Here is a 19,825-nt window from a genome sequence, read left to right as displayed (position 1 = left end):
CACACACACACACACACACACACACTAATGTGGTTTTGATTTTGGAAAAAGAAAGATTTTGATGATTTCTCACAAATTTGTCTCAACTCATAATTATGTCAACATATTTTCTATTATTAATTATATATTAAAGGGGAACTCCAAAAATTTTAGACATCAAAGTTACAGGTGTTAGGGAGTACTACTGTATATGTGAAAAGTTGTATAAAGCCTTTAGTGTCTCCAGAGGGAGCTGTGTGAAGTCTGGTAAATGTCCTCAAGTGATGTCACTTGAGTCAGTGCCGGTTGGGGCTGAAGACTACAAGTTTGGAAATGGAGAGACTGGGGGTGTGGAGTTAGAAAGACCTCTGGAGCCAGCTCCTCATCTCTGGTACAAGCTAGCAGCTCAAGGGTACTAATCAAATCCAAACTGTCGGCATTTGAGTACATTACCTATTGTAGGTAATATAAGCACCAGGAGCCAGATGCATACAGCTATTTGTAGATTCATACTAATAACTGTGTCAAAGACAGAAATATGCATTATAATTGTTTTTTGTCAGATTTATAACCATTTGCATATTGATAGTTGTAGGGTTGTTATGTAATGAAGTACTTTTTTATTGTACTTAAATAGAATTTTCACGAATCTGTACTTTGTTATTTATATTTCTGGAAACTTTTACTTTTACTCCTACATTTCCTAAAATAAAATGTCTACTTTTACTCAAATACATTTCCCCTAAGCATCTTCGTTACTCATTACTTGCAAGAAATGTTTTCATGCGTTGGAGTAAAAGGTTCTTTCTCACAAAAATGTACAATTCTGTGTCTGTTTTTCTCTTTTTTTTGTCAGACTTTAAATTTAATGTTTAAGAAGGTGTGGAAACCCTGAATATTATGCTTTACTGTGAGGAAGTCATAAAGTTCAGGATCAAAGTTTTTATTTACTTATACTTTTACTTCTAATAATTAAGTACATTTAATTAAAAAAAAATACTTAAGAACATTAAATATCAGATACTTAAAGACTCAAGTAATATTCTAAAACGGGTTTTTAACTTCTACCAAAGTAATTTTCTGATAAAATACTTTTACTTGTTTAACTAAGTACTTTTACTCAAGTTGTGCTTTCAAGTACTTTATACAAGACTGGATAAAGACCTGTCGGTGACCAGAATGGCAAAGAAGAAGTGCAATTTCACCGATTATGAGCAGCACCAGGGCAGCTGTCATTACACATGGCTGTGGCTATTTATAACAGCCATACCACACATTCATCACATGTATCTGTAAACAGTCATCGCAGTCATATCTCAATCATCATGATCTTCATTTCAAATTGCTTCACAATTCAGGATTTACAGGGAGAGAATGTAAGTAAAAAGTAATAAAATTCATCACTCATAAATACATTTAAATTCATTTTTATAAGTGCACCTTTGATTGAAATTTCACAGAAGGCTGTGTAGACTAAAACAGTGTTTTACTACATCTCCACCTTATCATATAACCTGCAGCGGTCTCAGCTAAACCTGTGTGGATACCTGGTCTGAAACATTCTCACCGGCTTATTATTCTTTTATAAATACAAGTTCATGTGTGGAAAATGGCGTTTGCATGTTTTTTGTCAGTACGCATCATGTATACATCTGGCCCCTGGTTTTACAACGGAAAAAAATTACATGAAATAAAAAAAGACTATATCTCTTTTGAACCGTGCATCTAGAGTTTGGCAATGCTAAATCAGTGGTGTGCTTTTTGAAGTACTTGTTGCTCTAAAAACAGTTCTAGATCAACTTCAAGCTAGTTTCAAAGAATTAAAAAAATTCCAGTCTTGTATCAAATTAAAAACTGTAAAAGCAAGCTTACTCAGTAATATCCATGGTCTGACAAATTATTAACGCAAACACAACTTCTCTGGTTTGCTAATTGCAATTTTTTTTTTTATTCCTAAATGACTATAGCTACAACTTTATTTAAAACTGTATTTAGTCCCATTAAGGCTTGTCAAGGTGCTTATAAAATCTATTTTCCAGGATGCTCGTCACGCTGCAGAGGGAGAGATTTATACCAAACTCAACCAGAAGATCGATGAGTTCATCCAGCTAGCGGACTATGAATGGGGTATGGCTGAGTCGGACGGTCGTGCCTCGGGATACCTCATGGACCTGATCAACTTCCTGCGTTCCACTTTCCAGGTCTTCACACACCTCCCGGTGAGTCTCCCCCACCATCCGCCAACCTGTGATCCAATTGGAACTGGAATTGTCTTCTTGGTTTTTAGACCCATTTTATCTGCTTTCAAATTGTGTGTGACAGTTTTGACTTTGATTTTGCCGATACTAGGGATTTCAGTTTTCTTTCCATTTTCCCTAAACCCCAACTGTTTTCTGTTTTGCACATGTCCATCACATCCCTATTAAAATGTGTGTACTGTGTGAAAGTGAATTGTTTTACATTGGGAGTTTAAAGTTGAACTGAGTTTGTTTTGTTGGTTAGCTTTGCATATGCATGGAAACTGTGCTGTTACTGACTCGTAAATGGCTTTTGCACATACTGACATCTTCAACAAGACACATTTGGTGATATCAGAGTGTGAAGGACTTGGTCAGTAAATGTGTTTTGCCATAGATAACTGACAGCTGCAGCTCAGTCACTTCCACTCTCAGTGGGTCACTTGCCTGCTCTTCTCTCCAACATCTCTTATCACGTCTTGAATGAGTTCTAGCTCATTTTGTTTTCTGTTTTTTAAGAATGTTTCGTGTGTCCCCCATTCACACCTCCTGTAATGAACAGCGCTGTGACTAATTTGCTTTAGTACCGGTTTTATTCCTTGATTATTTTGACTTCTCAAGCATGCAAGATATCTCTCATTGAATTTACCTCCTCCTGTCCATTTATTGTTGCCACATTTCTTTTCCTGTCCTTTCCCTCTTTCCCTCCTCCTCCTCCATTTTTGGTTGGTTTGGGGGTGTCTCTGCTCAGAATAACAACAATGACCATGCGTCGATGTCGGTGAGTATTCCTGCCTGGTTGTTACAACACTATGCTGCCATTCCACAAGCAGAGGGGATATACAAAAAGCATGCTTATGTTTGACTGTGGAAGCTCCACTACTTCAGGCTTGTTGATTCTTCTGGCACCTGTTGTAACCCTTACTGAGAACATGTTTTAGTTATTGCGTTTTAGCAATACATTGTCCAAAGGAACTTTGAGTGAGAGAGGACCAAACAACAGCCACTGCAGCTGAAAGCTAAAGCCAGAGGGGAAGATCCTCTAACGACCGCTAGATGCTGGCCAAGAAAGCTCGTTCACTTATCTAAGCCTCTCTCTTAAAATATAAAGTCAACCTTTATCTCCATAAGACATGGTTTCAGTGGCTAAAATGTCGGAATCGGAAAGGAGTTTATTGCCACAGTGGTTACTCTAGATGGAAGTGAAGCGCCTGGCGCAGGTGCGTTTAGGGCGTGTACGAATCCACTTTTGCTAATTTAATGGCGGAAAAAAGGGTCCGTGCTCTGGGCGAATGGTTCAAAAGGGTTGTACTTATCAGCCAATCAGAGAGTCATCTCCCATTCCCTTTAAAAGCCAGGCATGTTTGTACCTTGGAGCATTGCTATTATGAGGATTTGCACCGTAATATTTTTATTTTTTAAACTTTTGCATGTGTGTGTGCTGCTGCGTGTTCCCTGTGTGTGTAACAAACATAGTGTGCACGTGCTGTGCACGAGCCTAGGAGCATTTTACTAATTTGCTGTTAAAATAACAATAAAATGCTTTTGTTGGTCAATGGCGCGATCACTTTCCCCTGCCTCAAGATAGCAATATGCTCAGAATGCACCTGAACACACCTCCCTGTAAGACCAGCACGCCCAGAACTGGTAACTTATTTTCGTAACAATCAAGTATCAAAAACTGAGGACACGCTGTTGGAAGCTGTCCTCCTTTCCTACTTTAATGCCTAACGAATCTATCTCTTGACATAAAAAAAAAAATGACATAACATTATTTATAATACCTTTATTTGATTCACAGCTGCTACATAGCTAGTGTTTTGACCTCGACAACCCAACTGCATTTTACCGCAAACTTGCTCATGAGATAGATACCAACCTTTCATGAACTTGTGAATTTCGTCAGCCGTCTTCTCTCCTTTATGGAGACAGACGCTGTGTGCACCGTGGGCTTGATGGTGTTTTAAGCCTCCAACGTTGTCTTACAGGCAGGTTACCCACCTAAAACCTTAAACCTGCCTTAAACATAACCATTGCCGCGCCGCCTGGAAGGCAACGTTGTGGGCCTAAAAACACCAAACACTGCACAGTGGGAGGAGCTGTGTGTGTGTGTATGTGTGTGTAAGACACAAGTGACAGAGAGACGGAGGAGAGCAAGGAAAGGAAATGCAGAATAACGTTTTAAATAGCGTTAAAAAAAAAATAAATTAATAACTAAGCACAATGTGCGGCGGCCGGTGTTGATAGTGAGGCGCACCGCCATACAATAGTCTATGTGTGGGAAACACTGTGTCACACATACAGTGCCCATTTTTTAGAATAAACTTCCATGCTCATCTGGAATTATATCTCAAGGAATCAATGTTTATTTCATAAAATGTCATGGTGCAATTATTTAACACTAGCACAGCGGCTATAACTGCCAAATCTGATGCCCAAGAGTCTGTATTCTCTTGTTCGCGCTGATGGGCCATTAATGCGTCATCCCTCTCCATCTCTAGAGCGCTGCATTAATCTCTATAGCAGCAAGGACACACAAGTACACAGCCAGATAGCTCACCTAACAGCTTGAACCCACACATCACTGGTGTACTCTTAGCAGCGTAAACTAGCTATTTTAGAAAAAAACTTCAGTCAACACAAATTCTGTGAGCAACTTCCGCAAATAAATGAAAAAACACATCTATTTGGTTCTGATGCTGCTTTGAGTTGTAAGCAGCATCTCACCTGCGGGCTTAAAACCTAAAAGCCATGACACAAATGCTGAAACATTGTAATCAATTTCAGCATTTTTGTTTTGGCATGTAAACTAAATGGTAAACATAACCACAAATGATTACATTATCACATTTTGAGCACAAAACCTGCCATCTGATCGCACACATCCGCGTTATTATGGATAACTTCTAGGCAAGTTCCGCCGTACGCAGCAGTTTGATTGGTTGGGGTTAGGCATTGACCTCAAGTGGTTACGGTTAGGATAGCCAATTGGTCAGGGGATAGGACCTGAACAAATCAGGTTACGTTACCTTGCGTAAGCATGGACGCCTGGCCAATAGTAGTGTGTGAATGCTGTTAAAGGGCGGGTCTTGCCTAGAAGTTGTGTGGGTTTCATAATAACACCGCACATCCACACCAACAGATAAAAATAGTGCAACCTAGAAACCTTTTGTTTTGTTCAAGTAAGTCACATCAATAACATTCCTGATATTGTTATAGCATATAGCCCACATACAGGACTCCCATGTTGGGACACAACTTTTATAGACAGAGAGAAAGTGTAATTAGTTTTGGGTTGTGATATTTTACACATATAAAAGGATAAATACTGTGAGCCTACATACCTTAGTACGATTATAAATGGTTATAAGTGCATGTGAGTGAATATTGACATGCAAATGTATTGGCATTCTAAACTACTATGGTTAACTTCTCATTTACATATTTTTCAGTTTTTATTTTTAAACAACTGAACAAATAAAAACTGGTTTGATGTAATTTTACCGCTACACAGCCCCTAGACTCAAGTTATTGTTTATTGAAGGCTTATTTCCCACATCTGCACTAAAACATCAATCTGGCATTCTGGAGAGCCTTTTCAAAAAGGTTAGATTCAGGTGTCAAAAACAATGACTTTGTGTGGATGTAAGGCCAAAAAAAGAGTTTTCTTAATTCAGTTTTTAAATTTAGCAGACTTAGTGACTTAGACCTTCTGTGGGAAAAACATACATGGAGTAAAGCCTTTCTTTTTGTGGCCCATCTGTGTGTGAATGGTCCCTGAGTTGGCTAATTGGTGTGAAAACTCCTATTTGTCTATTAACGTTTCTAAGACAAAGGATATGATTATTGATTTCCGTAGATCACAGCATAATGTTTCACAAACTGTTATCCAGAACATGAACGTTGAGACAGTAGATGAATATAAATATTTAGGAACCATCATTGACAGTAAATTATCCTTTGAGAGCAACACAGATGCAGCCTGTAAAAAGGCCCAACAGAGACTTTTCTTCTTGAGGAAGATGAAATCATTTAGCGTGTGCAGGACTCTGATGACTTTGTTTTACCAGTGTTTTATTGAATCAGTCTTGACATTTTGTATCGTGGTGTGGTATAGTGGTCTTCCAATGACCAATAAGCGTAAGCGCACAAAGCTGGTAAATGTAGCGTCTAAGGTGGTTGGGGTACAGTTATCACAGCTGCAACACATATATGATAGACGGGTCAGGGGTAAGGCTAACCACATTTTAAAATGCCCTGATCACCCACTCTTTGGGGAGTTTAATTTGCTCCCCTCAGGTCGCCGTTTTAGGCTACCTATGTTAAGAACTAGACGTGCCAGGGATTCTTTTATTCCTGTGGCTATTAGGCACCTGAATTCACTTGAGGGACATCATTGAATTTTTTATATAGAAATGTTCTTATTTATTAACTTATTTTCATTACTGTTCATTATGACATATTGACCTGTGTACTGTCCAATTGGATCTTGTCACTGGTTTTGGGGAAGGTGTCTCTATTGCAGGTGTTGATGTGTGTCTTGTGCTGTGTTTATAATGTTACTTACACATGTATGTGTATGTGTGTGTTTTTGAATATCCTGCTGCAAATCAAATTTACTTTTCTAAGGATAAATAAAGTGGAACTTGAACTTGAACTAATAGTCTATGCAGAGTCAGAAATTAACTTTTGTGATCGAACAAACTTGTTGTCAATAGGCTGAGATGTAATACCTGCTCAGAGTGAATGGACAGCCCTTAATGCTGCCATACTATGTATCACTGCTGTCTGTCTGCCGGTCAAAAGTCAGCATGAAGGATGTTAAAAGGGATGTTGTGGAGCTCAAACAAAGGAAGGCCAAATATTATTCTTTTGTTTTTGCAAGCGGAACACTCATATTTCTTACATCAAGCCTCTGTGGCTCCCCAGGGTTCAAAGAACAATTTTGCAAGGTGCCATCAGGGATTTCTGTTTTCTACTTGCATATCTTTGATTACGGCAATCAACTGATTTTCTCTCCAGTGTTGTTTTTAATAGGAGTGTTTCCTTATGTGACTTTGTATTTAAATAAGACTGCCGGCTGTGTATTATCCTTGACATTTGGGCCACCACATCATCCCTGGGTTTAAGAGTTTTTGCATGAGTATCTGTGAGAATGGATTGTGTTGTGCTGCTGTTCTGTTCCTGTTTACCACAAACCCTAACTGTAATTTACAGATGCATTCAAAGTTACTGTTAGCGTTTCAAACACTTGAGGGCAGGTATAAATTATAGCAATTCCATTGTTTCAATTTGGATAAAATAGTTAAAACATAACTGCTCACAAAAGGAGCAAAATTAAGAACACCTCAAGTAGTCGAAACGCTCACGATCACTATTTACTTATGATATGTGTATTAGCTTATGTGATGCCTTTCCTGCATGTGTTGGGCTATTTGTGATTTTGGTTTTATGTGTGATGTTTTGCAAAGAACACATGTTGGAAAATGAATAGCACTGTAAATGGTCTCATACCTTTCTGTGACCCAATGATAATTTCATTAATTAATCGCATGTTTTAGCAGATATCCACGGTAAGGTGAGAGTTTATGACAAAAAAATCTCTTAAAAAGTAAAATCTGTCCTGTATAGTTAAGAATATTTTTTTGTGTGAAGATTTCCATTGTACCGTAGCTTATTGAGGCTTGATTGGGGGTTGGGAACCGATTCTAAACCCAATATCTATAACTCAATAGCACTCAAACCCATGTCAGCTTTTAATACCTTTTGTCAAAGATTCTTTCTATATACTTATTCTATAATCAGTTCAGACAAACAACATTTGCTCACTTACTCCTGGTGGTGTTTAACTCCAATGCATAACGGTTCTTTGATAGAAAGTATCTCCAATGAAAACCATTCAGAGAAGTAATCAGAGTAACTGGGATGTTGTTTCTGCAAAGACTTGTTGCTTTTGAGTTTTGTCCCGTCCCGTCATTTCTCAATACTCTGAGCACCAAAAATACAATTCCATTGTGTTAGGGTGGCATCAGACAAGAGACTCAAACTGAATCATTTGAAGATGATTAGATACCACTAGGGGTGAGCGATTTTTGGGATTTGGGGTAACTGAAACAAAACATAATTAAAATCAATAATGGAAATTGAATTCCTCATTGTTTGTCTTCATCTTATCCGATGCATCACCCCTCTTTCACTTGAAAAACTGCACACATGAGAGGTTCCTGCTTCAAGGACAGTGCACTAATCACTAATAAAGTCATAATGGCATTCATCAACAACTTTTGTACCACCAAACACCACCATGCACTGTCTTACTGCTTTTGTCTATGTTTTATGTGCATTGGGTCTTGCTTCTATGTCGATAATTCATTGCCATTGGCTATTGCTGTTGCAGTTTGTATCGACATTATGCAGGATATCGATACAAATCACTGCTTCAAAAGCTTCATGCACCTTGCTGTCTGCACTCACATGTATGTATAGATTAGGATTAGGGATGCACCAATACAGATGCCAGCATCTGGTATCGGCCTGATGCCGTGCGCATGTACCAGTTCTTGTAATCATAAAATGACTCTGATACTACCAGACTCGATACCACCTCATAGCAATGTGACAATAACTTCTCTGTCGAGCAGGTATATGCAGCAGAAGAGGAGCAGTGCCAGCCATTAAAATAACAGAGGCTCTTACCCAATACATGATTGCACTTGACGACCAGCCATAGTCAGTCATTAATAATACTGGGTTTCGACGTCTTCTCTACTTGAGCTGAGATTTGAGATTGCCAGCCGTCAGCACATCACAGAAACTAGAGGCGTTGAAATTAATCATTGCATACAGTACAGGCCAAAAGTTTGGACACACCTTCTCATTCAATGAGTTTCCTTTTTATTTTCATGACTATTTACATTGTAGATTCTCACTGAAGGCATCAAAACTATGAATGAACACATATGGAATTATGTACTTAACAAAAAAGTGTGAAATAACTGAAAACATGTCTTATATTTTAGATTCTTCAAAGTAGCCACCCTTTGCTTTTTTATTAATAAGGGAAAAAATTCCACTAATTAACCCTGACAAGGCACACCTGTGAAGGTAAAACCATTTCAGGTGACTACCTCATGAAGCTCATTGAGAGAACACCAAGGGTTTGCAGAGTTATCAAAAAAAGCAAAGGGTGGCTACTTTGAGGAATCTAAAATATAAGACATGTTTTCAGTTATTTCACACTTTTTTGTTAAGTACATAATTCCATATGTGTTCATTCATAGTTTTGATGCCTTCAGTGAGAATCTACAATGTAAATATATATATATATATATATATATATATATCAGAACAGGTCAAAAAAAAATCATCTGTGTGTCTGAAAACCCCCTCATACCCCAGAGGGATTATTAAGTCCTCGTATCAGTACTCGGTATCGGCAAGTACCCAAATGTAAGTACCTGCACTTGGTCTTAAAAGAAGTGGTATCGGTGCATCCCTAATTAGGATACATGGTGCAGAGAAGGTAGACTGTGTCTGCTGTGAGTGTTGCCTGGCCAGTCTTCGGTCTTGTGCTGCTCTTGCTGACGCTGAAAGGTCTCTCAGCATGTTTGCAGCAGCGACTCCCATTTTGGTTTGGTCGTGGTTCAAAACAGACTTGTCTTGTTGGCAAGCAACTGTTGACTTTGCCTGTGTATGCCCGGTCTCAGACAGTCTTTCCCTAGAAGTCAAGTGGTGTTTACCAAAATAGCCGACCTCATTCTCTGTTTTTCTCATCCCCATCCTAATCTTTCCTACGCCTTTCCATCTTTTCCTCCTCTTTTGTATCCTCTCATCCTCTGTCACCTTCCTTCACTTCCCTCATTTCCCTTGTCTCTCTCTCTCTCACTCTCTGCAGGGTAAAGTGGCACAGACAGCTTGTATGTCAGCCTGCAAGCATCTGTCCACATCACTGATGCAGATGCTGCTGGACACAGAACTCAAACAGATCAGTATGGGGGCCATTCAACAATTCAACTTAGATGTCATTCAGTGTGAATGTAAGTAGAAATACATGTAATGTTGATTGATTTATTAATGTTATAACTTTATGTTATATCTACAGGGCTGCAAAGTCTTCAAATAACTTGGAAGTTAAAAAATGGAAGCATGTTTGAATGTGATCACAGAAAGTACAGTTGAAAGAAACCCTGTTCATATTTCATTTTCTAGCCAAGGAGTCAAACATTTGCAAACCAGATGTATTGCGAAAAGCCCATGGATATTTCATTAATTGTATTTCAGCTGCAAGAAGGCCAGCAGTGCAAATAGGTAGTTAGAAGAAGAAAACAGAAATGAAAAAGAATTTAATATTACATTCAGGCTTACTATCTCATGTGCTACTGCCCAACACTGGCAGAGTAGCACATAGTTACTGTTCAACACATATAGAAACACAATTTAAACACACAGTTTATATGCACAATAAACAGACACTAAAGTAAATCATTTCAATTCAGAACGCCTGAATGTAATATTCAAGTTTTCAAATGAAATAAGAGACTTAATGTTTTACGTTGACGGAACAAAAAAGGCGGAACTCCACTGCAAAAGTGCAGTGCAGCAACTGGACGGTGCTCAGCCTCACACTATTACAGTATCTTGTAGTTTATATCTGTATAATGGGACTAATAACTTAATAATCAACTTTGCAAGACATAAATGAAGTATTTTGTTAAAACTTCAAAAAGCATCACCCAGACACTAAAGTTAGCAAAGTGGAGCACCAAACTACATGCATGGGAACCAGAGGAAGCTGCAAGCTCATGTTTTATTTGCTCTGGCAGATGCATCAAGTTTTAGCTGTTACAGTACAGCTACAAATTAAAAAGTATATGAAGAGTCATGAATTCATGCAATATCCCCATAGTCAAGTACACACATTTTGTAGACTGGAGAATTGTCGTCTGACAAGCAGAAAAGAAGCAAGATGTATTTCTATACAGAAATCCTAATTTGTATTTTAATTTGGTAGTCCACATGGGTCTTAAGAGAATCATCATGGATTGTTTTGTCATTCATCAAACAAGCATGAGCCTGTCTGTGGCATATAACACTTTATCATCTGCATGAAAATGTATATTACAATTTGAAGTGGCAGAGATTTTATATGTATATTTATGTAAGAAATGATTAGATATACCCTTCTGCACCTATGCCAACTTAAGGAGCACTTAATTTCGAGCCATTTGAAACTCCTGAGAGGTCATAAAGGCTCCATAAATGGACCGTTCATCTATCCTGAAAAGGATAGTTTTTTTCCCCCGTACGATATGGTCAAATGATTTTGATAGGTCAATAGTAAGTGCAGCATGTTGCTGATACTACAGGGCATTATTTCTTACAAGTAACGCAGCTGTTGTGGTTTCAATCCTGACTGCTGAGGTTGTAATATATTATTAGACATTTTATATTGTATATTGTGACTTTTGTCTGCAGACAGACAGAAGGCTTTTTGAGTGGCTAGTTATACCTGACAGATACAATGGCCAGCCCAGTATATCTGCCAATATTGTCTTATTGCAGATATACCTGTTTTGGCATAATAAGTAACAAAAAATTGCAGTACAGAAATTCCAATAAAGATATGTTTGAGGTAATTTTGGAAATTGTGACACCATTTTTTAGTTTGTCCACCAGAGAGCACTAGCAATATTTGTTTCAAACCTGTTTTATGTTTGAAAAAGAATTGTATTTGCTGATATGTCATAATCAGTTTTTTAAAACTCTAAATTATCAAAATTGGTACCGGCCTCAACAATTCACTGTAGGTCAGGCTCTAGTGGCTAGCATGCTGTTCCCATCTCATCAAAGTTTTTCAGTTGGTGAAGATTTAAATTTGTCAGAAAAAATGTAATCCAAAATGGGTTAATGTTACAATATTAGTTACAAAAATTACTAGCATCCCAAAATCAGAGGCATTTTTATACTTGCATAGTGAAAGTGAGTCTAATTGTGTTATTTTCATTGAGATGTATTTTACTCCTTTATTTATCCTTTATTTTACCAGGTGATGTCCCATTGAGATAATCAAATCTCTTTTACAAGGGAGCCCTGGGTCCTTTGATCCAGGTTTTAATTGAATTACTATAGACCTCCATCACCACTGTTTTTATATGTGGTACCAGCACTGAGAAGGGGACCCGGAGACACTTTTGACACTAGCTACGTATGTGTACTGTATTCTAACAATGTAATTGTTGTCTGATAGTACTTTTGTTTTTCTCAGTGTTTGCCAGTTCAGAACCGGTCCCTGGCTTTCAAGGAGACACACTCCAGCTGGCTTTCATCGACCTACGACAGGTAAATGTCTCACTGAGCAGTATAAAAGAAATTAACTTATGAAATACTTGTATACTTGTAATTCAATTCAGTTTTATTTATAGTATCAATTCATTACAAGAGTTATCTCAAGACACTTTACAGATAGAGTAGGTCTTGAGCAAACTCTATAATTTATAAAGATCCAACAATTCCAATAATTCCGCCAAGAGCAAGAATTTAGTGCAACAGTGGCGAGGAAAAACTTGGAAACCTGGGACAGACCCAGGCTCTTGGTAGGCGGTGTCTGACAGTGCCGGTTAGGGGTACGATGAACAGTGGCAATTTTAGTCACATTAAAGATAATGGACATTTGACTATAAATAGTAGTTGTTGTAGTTTGTGGCGTAGCAGAGCACTGCAGGGTGTAGTAGGGCATAGCAGGGCGCCGAACAGGACCACGGCGGCAGCTGCAACCATGATTTAGGTACCCCAGTATCCAAGGAAAACTGCAAGGTGAGAAAACATAAGGACTCCGGAGAATAAGCTCCACAGAACTAAGCTAGTAACAAGCATTTCTGGGGCATGAGTGCACACAGATGGAAAGAGAGAGCATAAGCAGACTTGGCCAGCGTAAGTTTAGGACAGCTTTATTAACTGTGCTAATGTTTCTCTCATGTTAGTTATTTCATTAATGTGTTGAAGTTTTTTGAAGGTTAAGTTTGTATGTTCTAATGTCAAGTCTTGTTTGTAGAATTATAAGACAATCCTGGTGTAAATTGTTGCAGTCTGTGTTGTGTTATGTGTTATGATATATGTTATGTTTTTTTTTATTTGAACAGATACAATTCACAAAAGAACATTGACCTTATATAAAACAAGGCGAAATGTAATCTACTGGGTTTTTAGTAAATTGCTATTTCCCGTCCGTTGTCCCTGAGCAGTAGTTAATGCCTAAACTGTAAGGGAGTTTTTTGTACAGTCTAAAATTTCCAAGGTTAAATTGTAGTTTTTAGATTTTAATATGCTTTTTGGAGACGCAGATGTCAGACAAAGTTTACTATTGGAAAAGTACATAGTCTTTCCAATACTTAGAAAGAGACAGGAGTCATTTAGCCATTTAGCAACATTTTCCACTTCCTTGCATTTTTCCCCATGGGTGTGTAGCACAGTGTCATCAGCATGCATCATGATTTCAACATCATTGCAAAAGGATAGGAGATCATTGATGTATATACTCCCATGATGCAGGTTTTTAGCAGTGATCATTTATTTCTTATCGGCACACTGTTGTCAGAATCAGAAAAGGTTTTATGGCCACAATAAGTAGACTTATGTGGAATTTGCCTTGGTGTATGGTGCATACATAAACAAGCAAACATATTAAACATTAATATCAAATAAACAATAAATACAGAAAAAAAACCAAATATATACATCCGTGGCATTGTTGGTGAGGCTGACTGCAGAGGAGAAGTTTGTTTTTGTGGCGTGAAGTTTTGGTCCTGATGGACCGCAGCCTCCTGCCAGAGGGGAGGGGTTCAAACTGTTTGTTTCCGGGGTGAGAAGGATCGGCTACAATCTTTCGTCTTAGATATGATTTGATCTAGGTTTGTGTAGTTATGGAAAGGTTGTAGTTAGCCAGTTTTTTAAGTAGTTTTGGATGGTTGTTTACAGCCCCTCATTCTCAGTGTCTCTGGGTCAGATGTGTGGGGGGAGGGTTGTCTCTTTTGACACCACCGCTGGGACGCCAAAGTCAGACGTTTTCACATCCTATACACAGTGACTTTAAAGTTGTGGTCCATAAGGTTGTTTCTAGCAGCAGCTTTGGCAGTAAGACGTAATTGCAGGCAAACCTCTGGGACCTCATCTCCCAGAGTTCCTTTTGAAAACGAACAGTGTTGACTGTATGTCGTCGGTAGATTGGCAGCTCTGAACTGCGCTGTGCCTTCACATGCTCGAGTCCACACTGATAAAAGTTTTGTCTAAGATGAGCTAATACATCCATGAAGATTAGAGCCATGTGGGGAAACCTGCAGCTGTAGAGATGATAGAGGCGAGGAGGCAGCGGCTAGCTAACGTGGCTAATCGTCAACAGTGCTAACTAGCTAGTCGGATTCTTCGCTGAGATGGTCGGGGAGGCGCAATGTTTTTCACAGTAAAGCCATCCCGCCACAGAGGGTAGAGATGGCTTCACTGCGGAAAGCATGACGCCTCCCCGACCCCCTCGGTAAGTAATCCCCCTAGCTGCGATAGCACTGTTGACCGTGTTAGCAGTCAAACGAGAGGAGTGCACTTAGTCGGTGTCTGTGTCCCACCTGAGCTGCGCAGATAGACCGGCCACAGTCGATGGCAGAGGTTGACATGTGATCTCAGCCGATCAGCTCGGTCCTCTTGTTGGTGTGGGAGTTTAGTTTTTAATTTATTTTTCTTTGGACTCAAAGTTCTTTCTCTGTGTGCTGGTCCGCCATAGTCAGTCAGCAGTAATGAAATGTAGGCGCCCGATTAACATACGGTTTCTTTGCATCTTTCCTTGTTGGAAGTTTCCAATTTCCGAGTACAATGGAACGCAGCATAATCGGCAGTGACAAGCTCCACCTTGGCAGACCACGGGTCAGATGGGGAGACCAGCCGCAGCTGACTGACGTAAAAAGCGGCACTAACTGTGCTCCGCATTTGAATTTAGGGCAGGAAAGTCGCCCCAGACACTCAGATTGTATTTCTTGGCAAAGCAGCAAATACAAGTGCTGTCATTAGTGGGTCATATGCTCAATCAACACTGTTTAACTCACTCTTTGATAGATAGGAACTTAAAAGACAATTTACTAGATAACAGTCTTACGGACTACAACTTTAAAGACATACTATGAGTCAAGTTGAGAGTGATAGCAGGTTTCAATCCTGTGTTTAAAATTAAGTCCAGTTGCTAAACTGATTATTTTAAGGATTCTATTTTTACAGCCTTTCCTCCTCTGACACAAACAATTCAGTTTAAAACTGTTTAGAGCAGAGTGCTTAAACCAAGAAATAAAGATGATAAAAAAATGCCAGAACGGGACCAATTATTTGTTTAGTTACAAACTCATTTCTCTATCTTTAATCTGTTTCCACCATTTTCCACTTTCCTTTGTACTTCTCCGCTGTCCCAAATCTCACCTCTTTATATCACACCCAAAAACATTGTGTTTCACTGGCCTTTTATTTTCCTGGCCGTAACCTTTTCAACTTTCACCTGTCCCATAGTTCACCTGCTCAAGAAAATTCCTATTCCCAAACACAGAGGCGCCAACCCCCTGCCTCCCTTTTTGTTGTAAACACCAGTGGTATGTAAAGTGTTGCTGGGTCTCATTAACTAGTGTCTGTGCTGACCTGTTAATCTGAGCCTGAGGTGGAGGCTTGGCTCTGCATCCAGTCCAGGTCACAGCAATATACTGAGGATGTTTGTTGAAAACGCTGCAAGAAGACTGGAAACGTAAAGATTGTTTCAATGGCATAGGACCTCGGAGCCGATGTAGATAAACTAAACTCCCTCAGTCAAACTTTAACAACATATGGATGTGCATTTTGCCAACCTGTTTATTAGTTTTAAATCATAACACAAGACATGTAATATTATTATTATTTCTTTATTTGAAAGGGGACAGTGAACATTAATCAACATTAAAACAATGTAAATGTGCCCGAGTTAGCTCAAAAGTGCTAATTTTCATCTGTAGTCCCCCAGCCAGATGTATAACAGGCAGCCTTTAAAAATAATGACGGGTATAATATCACAAGATAAAATTACATACAACACATTTTGGTTAATAAATACAATTCATGTAAAATACTAATATAACGTTTAAATATGCAGAAAGCATTAGTGCCCAATAGAAAGTTAGAGACAGGCATATGAAGGAATAAAGGCATCAGCCTACTTAAATCTCAAACCAGTGCCTCAACAGACAGGACAACTGGGGTCTTTGGAGCACACGGTTATATTAAGAGCTTTTAATAAGGTGCAACTAGTGGATGAGGAAATCTTTTGCCTTTTCTCACTCTATTGAAGACACACTTTATGTTAAATGTTAGATGGTGGTCCTTGGTCGAGTCTCTCGTTTTTCCAAATCCTGCATATGGAAATATATTATATTGGTGGGAATCTGTTGTGGCCGCAGATCAGCTTTTTGTGTTTATTGGGTCCAGGAGTTTAGAAGTAGTGAGGTCACGAGTCAAAGTCCCCCCAACAGCCCCCTTTTTAAACTCAACACAGCTATCTAAACTGTCACTGAAATAGCTGATTCCAAGCCCTTTGTTGTCTGTTCTTAGTTGTATAAATTGTTCCACATTACATAGCTGTTTTCAGAAAACTCCCATGGAAACTATTATGAAATTACAACCCTTAAATAAAGTGTTACCATTTAATTTTTTCTAAATGCTGTTTCAAAGCTCTCTCTACATTGATAAGAGTTAGATTCTGGTTGACAATGCTGAATAATTTTGTTACAGCGCATCAGTTGAACTTGTAAAGTCTCTTCTACAGGCAAGCTAACAATATATCATATAGTAAAAGTAAGTTTTACTATAAGTTCTATTATAAATGAATAAACTGGGGTCTTGATTGAGCAGTTCTTTCAGAGAAATTCTGGAAACTGCTTATGAACTAACTAAGTAATGGAATTTTGTCCATATTTCTTTATTATTTGTACCAAATCATGTACTTTATTTCAGGAAACTATTAGAAAATGACTGACCTGAAATATAAGTGAAATAACAAATAAAATGTTGGAGTTTTTAACTGTAGAATGTGAACACTGCACCAGGTTGCCAAAACCCCCAAGTTCCCAGAAAAATATACAAAGGATCTGACCTCAGTGGTAGCTACAGCCTCTCCTGGGCCTGCTTTTAAGTAGAGATTAGTTTCCTGTGATGCAGCTCATTAGACAAGATGTGTCCATGTTCCCTTTTATACAGGCTGCTTGGTTGACATGTTAATCCTAGCCTTAGGGAAAAGGTTTGGGAGGCATCCACAGGCTGAGGTTACACAGGGGCCATCCTTTTACTTTCCCTTTTATCTTATGGCTCCTGATTTCATAGCTTTAACTGCTTTTTAGATTGTTATCCTGAAACCATTTAGAGGGATTAAAAGTCAAATATTTGGGGCAACTTATGTGATGTCAATTACACACTAGAATGAAAGTTGGTCAACATAGAAAGATTTGATTGCTGCTATTTGCTGTGGCCTGCAAAAGAGTTTGTTACTGCACTGACTTAAAGCTTTAGTGCGTAACTTTTTGATATTAATAAACATCTATTACATTCAAGCCAGTGCCCAATTAGTTGCTACAAAGCTAATTAAGACTATCAGCTCCAGCGACCACGGAAGGCTTGTATCATGTGGACACGCTGACAGGTTTGTTGTCATTACTTAGAAATCCTCATGGGGGTAACAGAAACTACGCACTATAGCTTTAAAACTAATCTTGGTCAAGAATATTCTACACCTCAGTAATCAAATGCACCGTATAACATGTGAAAAGTCATATTGTCTTTAAGAAATATGCTCACATTTCATAAAACTTGAAACTTGATCAAGAATTCAATATTTTGTGGCCAGATGCATGAGGAATATTTGTGTTTAAAATAGGCTTTATGATCTCTAAATTCATTATAGATGCTGTTCTATGAAGATAAGATGCAGCCAATTTTTACTCTACTTAATTTTACAATTTTAAGCCCCCACAATGCAATTTATACACAAAACAAGGTCAATATATGAATAAACTATACATGTTCACTAGGTCACTAGGTCAGCTGTCAAAAACTTGGGGGTTACTTTTGATTGCAGCATGAAATTTGACAAGCAAATCAGTAATGTTGTTAGAATGAGCTTTTTCCAGCTTCGTCTCCTGGCTAAAGTTAAGCCTTTCCTGAACAGGCACGATTTAGAAAAGGTGATTCATGCTTTCATTAGTTCAAGATTGGATTACTGTAATGCTCTTTATGTTGGTCTGAATCGAACCTCCATCTCATGTCTTCAACTTGTGCAAAATGCTGCTGCTCGCTTTTTAGCAAATAGATCTAGACATGCACATATTACTCCCGTTCTCCACACCCTACATTGGCTCCCTGTGCGTTTTAGAATAGATTTTAAGATTTTATTGTTTGCTTTCAAGGCCTTAAATGGTCTGGCCCCGGAGTATTTGTCTGAAATTTTAACTTTAACAACCGGTCATTGTGCTCTTCAAATCGGCGAGTTTTAGAAGTGCCAAGGTCAAGGTATAAACGGTGGGGGGGTCAGGCTTTTGCAGTTGCTGCCCCGAGACTCTGGAAGAAGTTACCCCCTGATATTCGCACTATTACAGATGGAGCTCTTTTTAGGTCCAAACTCAAAACGTATCTGTTTCGTCTGGCCTTTAATACGTAGCAGTGGTGTGACAATTTCATTCTTTTGTTTCTGTGTAACCTTTTCTGATTTTACTGTTTTCTATGTTCATTCTTTCTATTGTATGATATGTGTTTCTGATGTTAAGCACTTTGGATACCTGCTGGTTGTTGTAAAGTGCTATATAAATAAATTTAGATTTTTTGATTGATTGATTGTTCGGGGTATATGTGAGGGGTCATTTTTATGTATCTTTATGATACATTTCTACAATGTGTCTATAGGTGTGGTCATGACGAAGAAGGTCTGAACACGGTGTGGTTTAGAGAAGTTAATTTTCTGTGGGACGTGAATCAGTCAAATATCAAGGCATTAAGGGAAAGCCGACAGAGGAAAGCTGTGTCAAAGCTCTGTTGTGATTTTCCAAAAAAAAACAAGATAAAGTGATAGATGAGAATATCAATATGCAGTCTCTTTTGTATGACTTGAACGTAAATAAATATGAATGCTGCATGGCAAAAGTTGTCAGTTAATTATTTACACAATGCTTGCTAACGAGCTTGCATGTGTTGACGTTCCCACAGTGACAAGCAAACAGTGGCTTCAGACTGAGCAGGGAGCAAATATTAGAGGTGGTGTGATTGCATGCAAAGTTAATGTAACGGCACGAGTGGATGCAGACGTGATGTGATGTGATTTTACTCTAGGTCACGCAAGTCAACGCAAAAAAATGCATCTGTGTGAGTTGAAAATAGTTGGGGGTGATACGGATATTAATATTTGGGAGTAAATAAAATCTGATAATGATATATTGACAGTTTTTATTTTTTTTTGGCTGGACCATAAAAATCATTTAACCATCATTTAATCATTTAAAGGAACACGCCGACTTATTGGGAATTTAGCTTATTCACCGTAACCCCCAGAGTAAGACAAGTCCATACATACC

At 38.5% G+C, this 19,825-nt stretch overlaps 1 protein-coding gene across 6 annotated transcripts in view; it reads left to right on the top strand.

Moving 5' to 3' along the window:
- The window catches only part of exoc6 (exocyst complex component 6), a 91,652-nt gene that overhangs the window by 59,215 nt on the left and 12,612 nt on the right, over positions 1-19,825 (top strand). For 3 of the 6 annotated variants that reach the window (XM_028568198.1, XM_028568195.1, XM_028568193.1), the window contains 4 exons: positions 2,019-2,198; positions 2,968-2,997; positions 10,111-10,252; positions 12,481-12,554. In XM_028568198.1, coding sequence (XP_028423999.1) covers positions 2,019-2,198; positions 2,968-2,997; positions 10,111-10,252; positions 12,481-12,554 — 426 coding nt within the window. Of the gene's footprint in view, positions 1-2,018; positions 2,199-2,967; positions 2,998-10,110; positions 10,261-12,480; positions 12,555-19,825 lie in introns of those variants that run through there. The other 3 variants (XM_028568197.1, XM_028568196.1, XM_028568199.1) reach the window with 2 other exon arrangements.

Source organism: Perca flavescens, chromosome 21 (assembly GCF_004354835.1).
Source record: "Perca flavescens isolate YP-PL-M2 chromosome 21, PFLA_1.0, whole genome shotgun sequence".
NCBI classification, from domain to species: Eukaryota; Metazoa; Chordata; class Actinopteri; order Perciformes; family Percidae; genus Perca; species Perca flavescens.
This window is presented reverse-complemented; position numbering and strand designations above follow the sequence as displayed.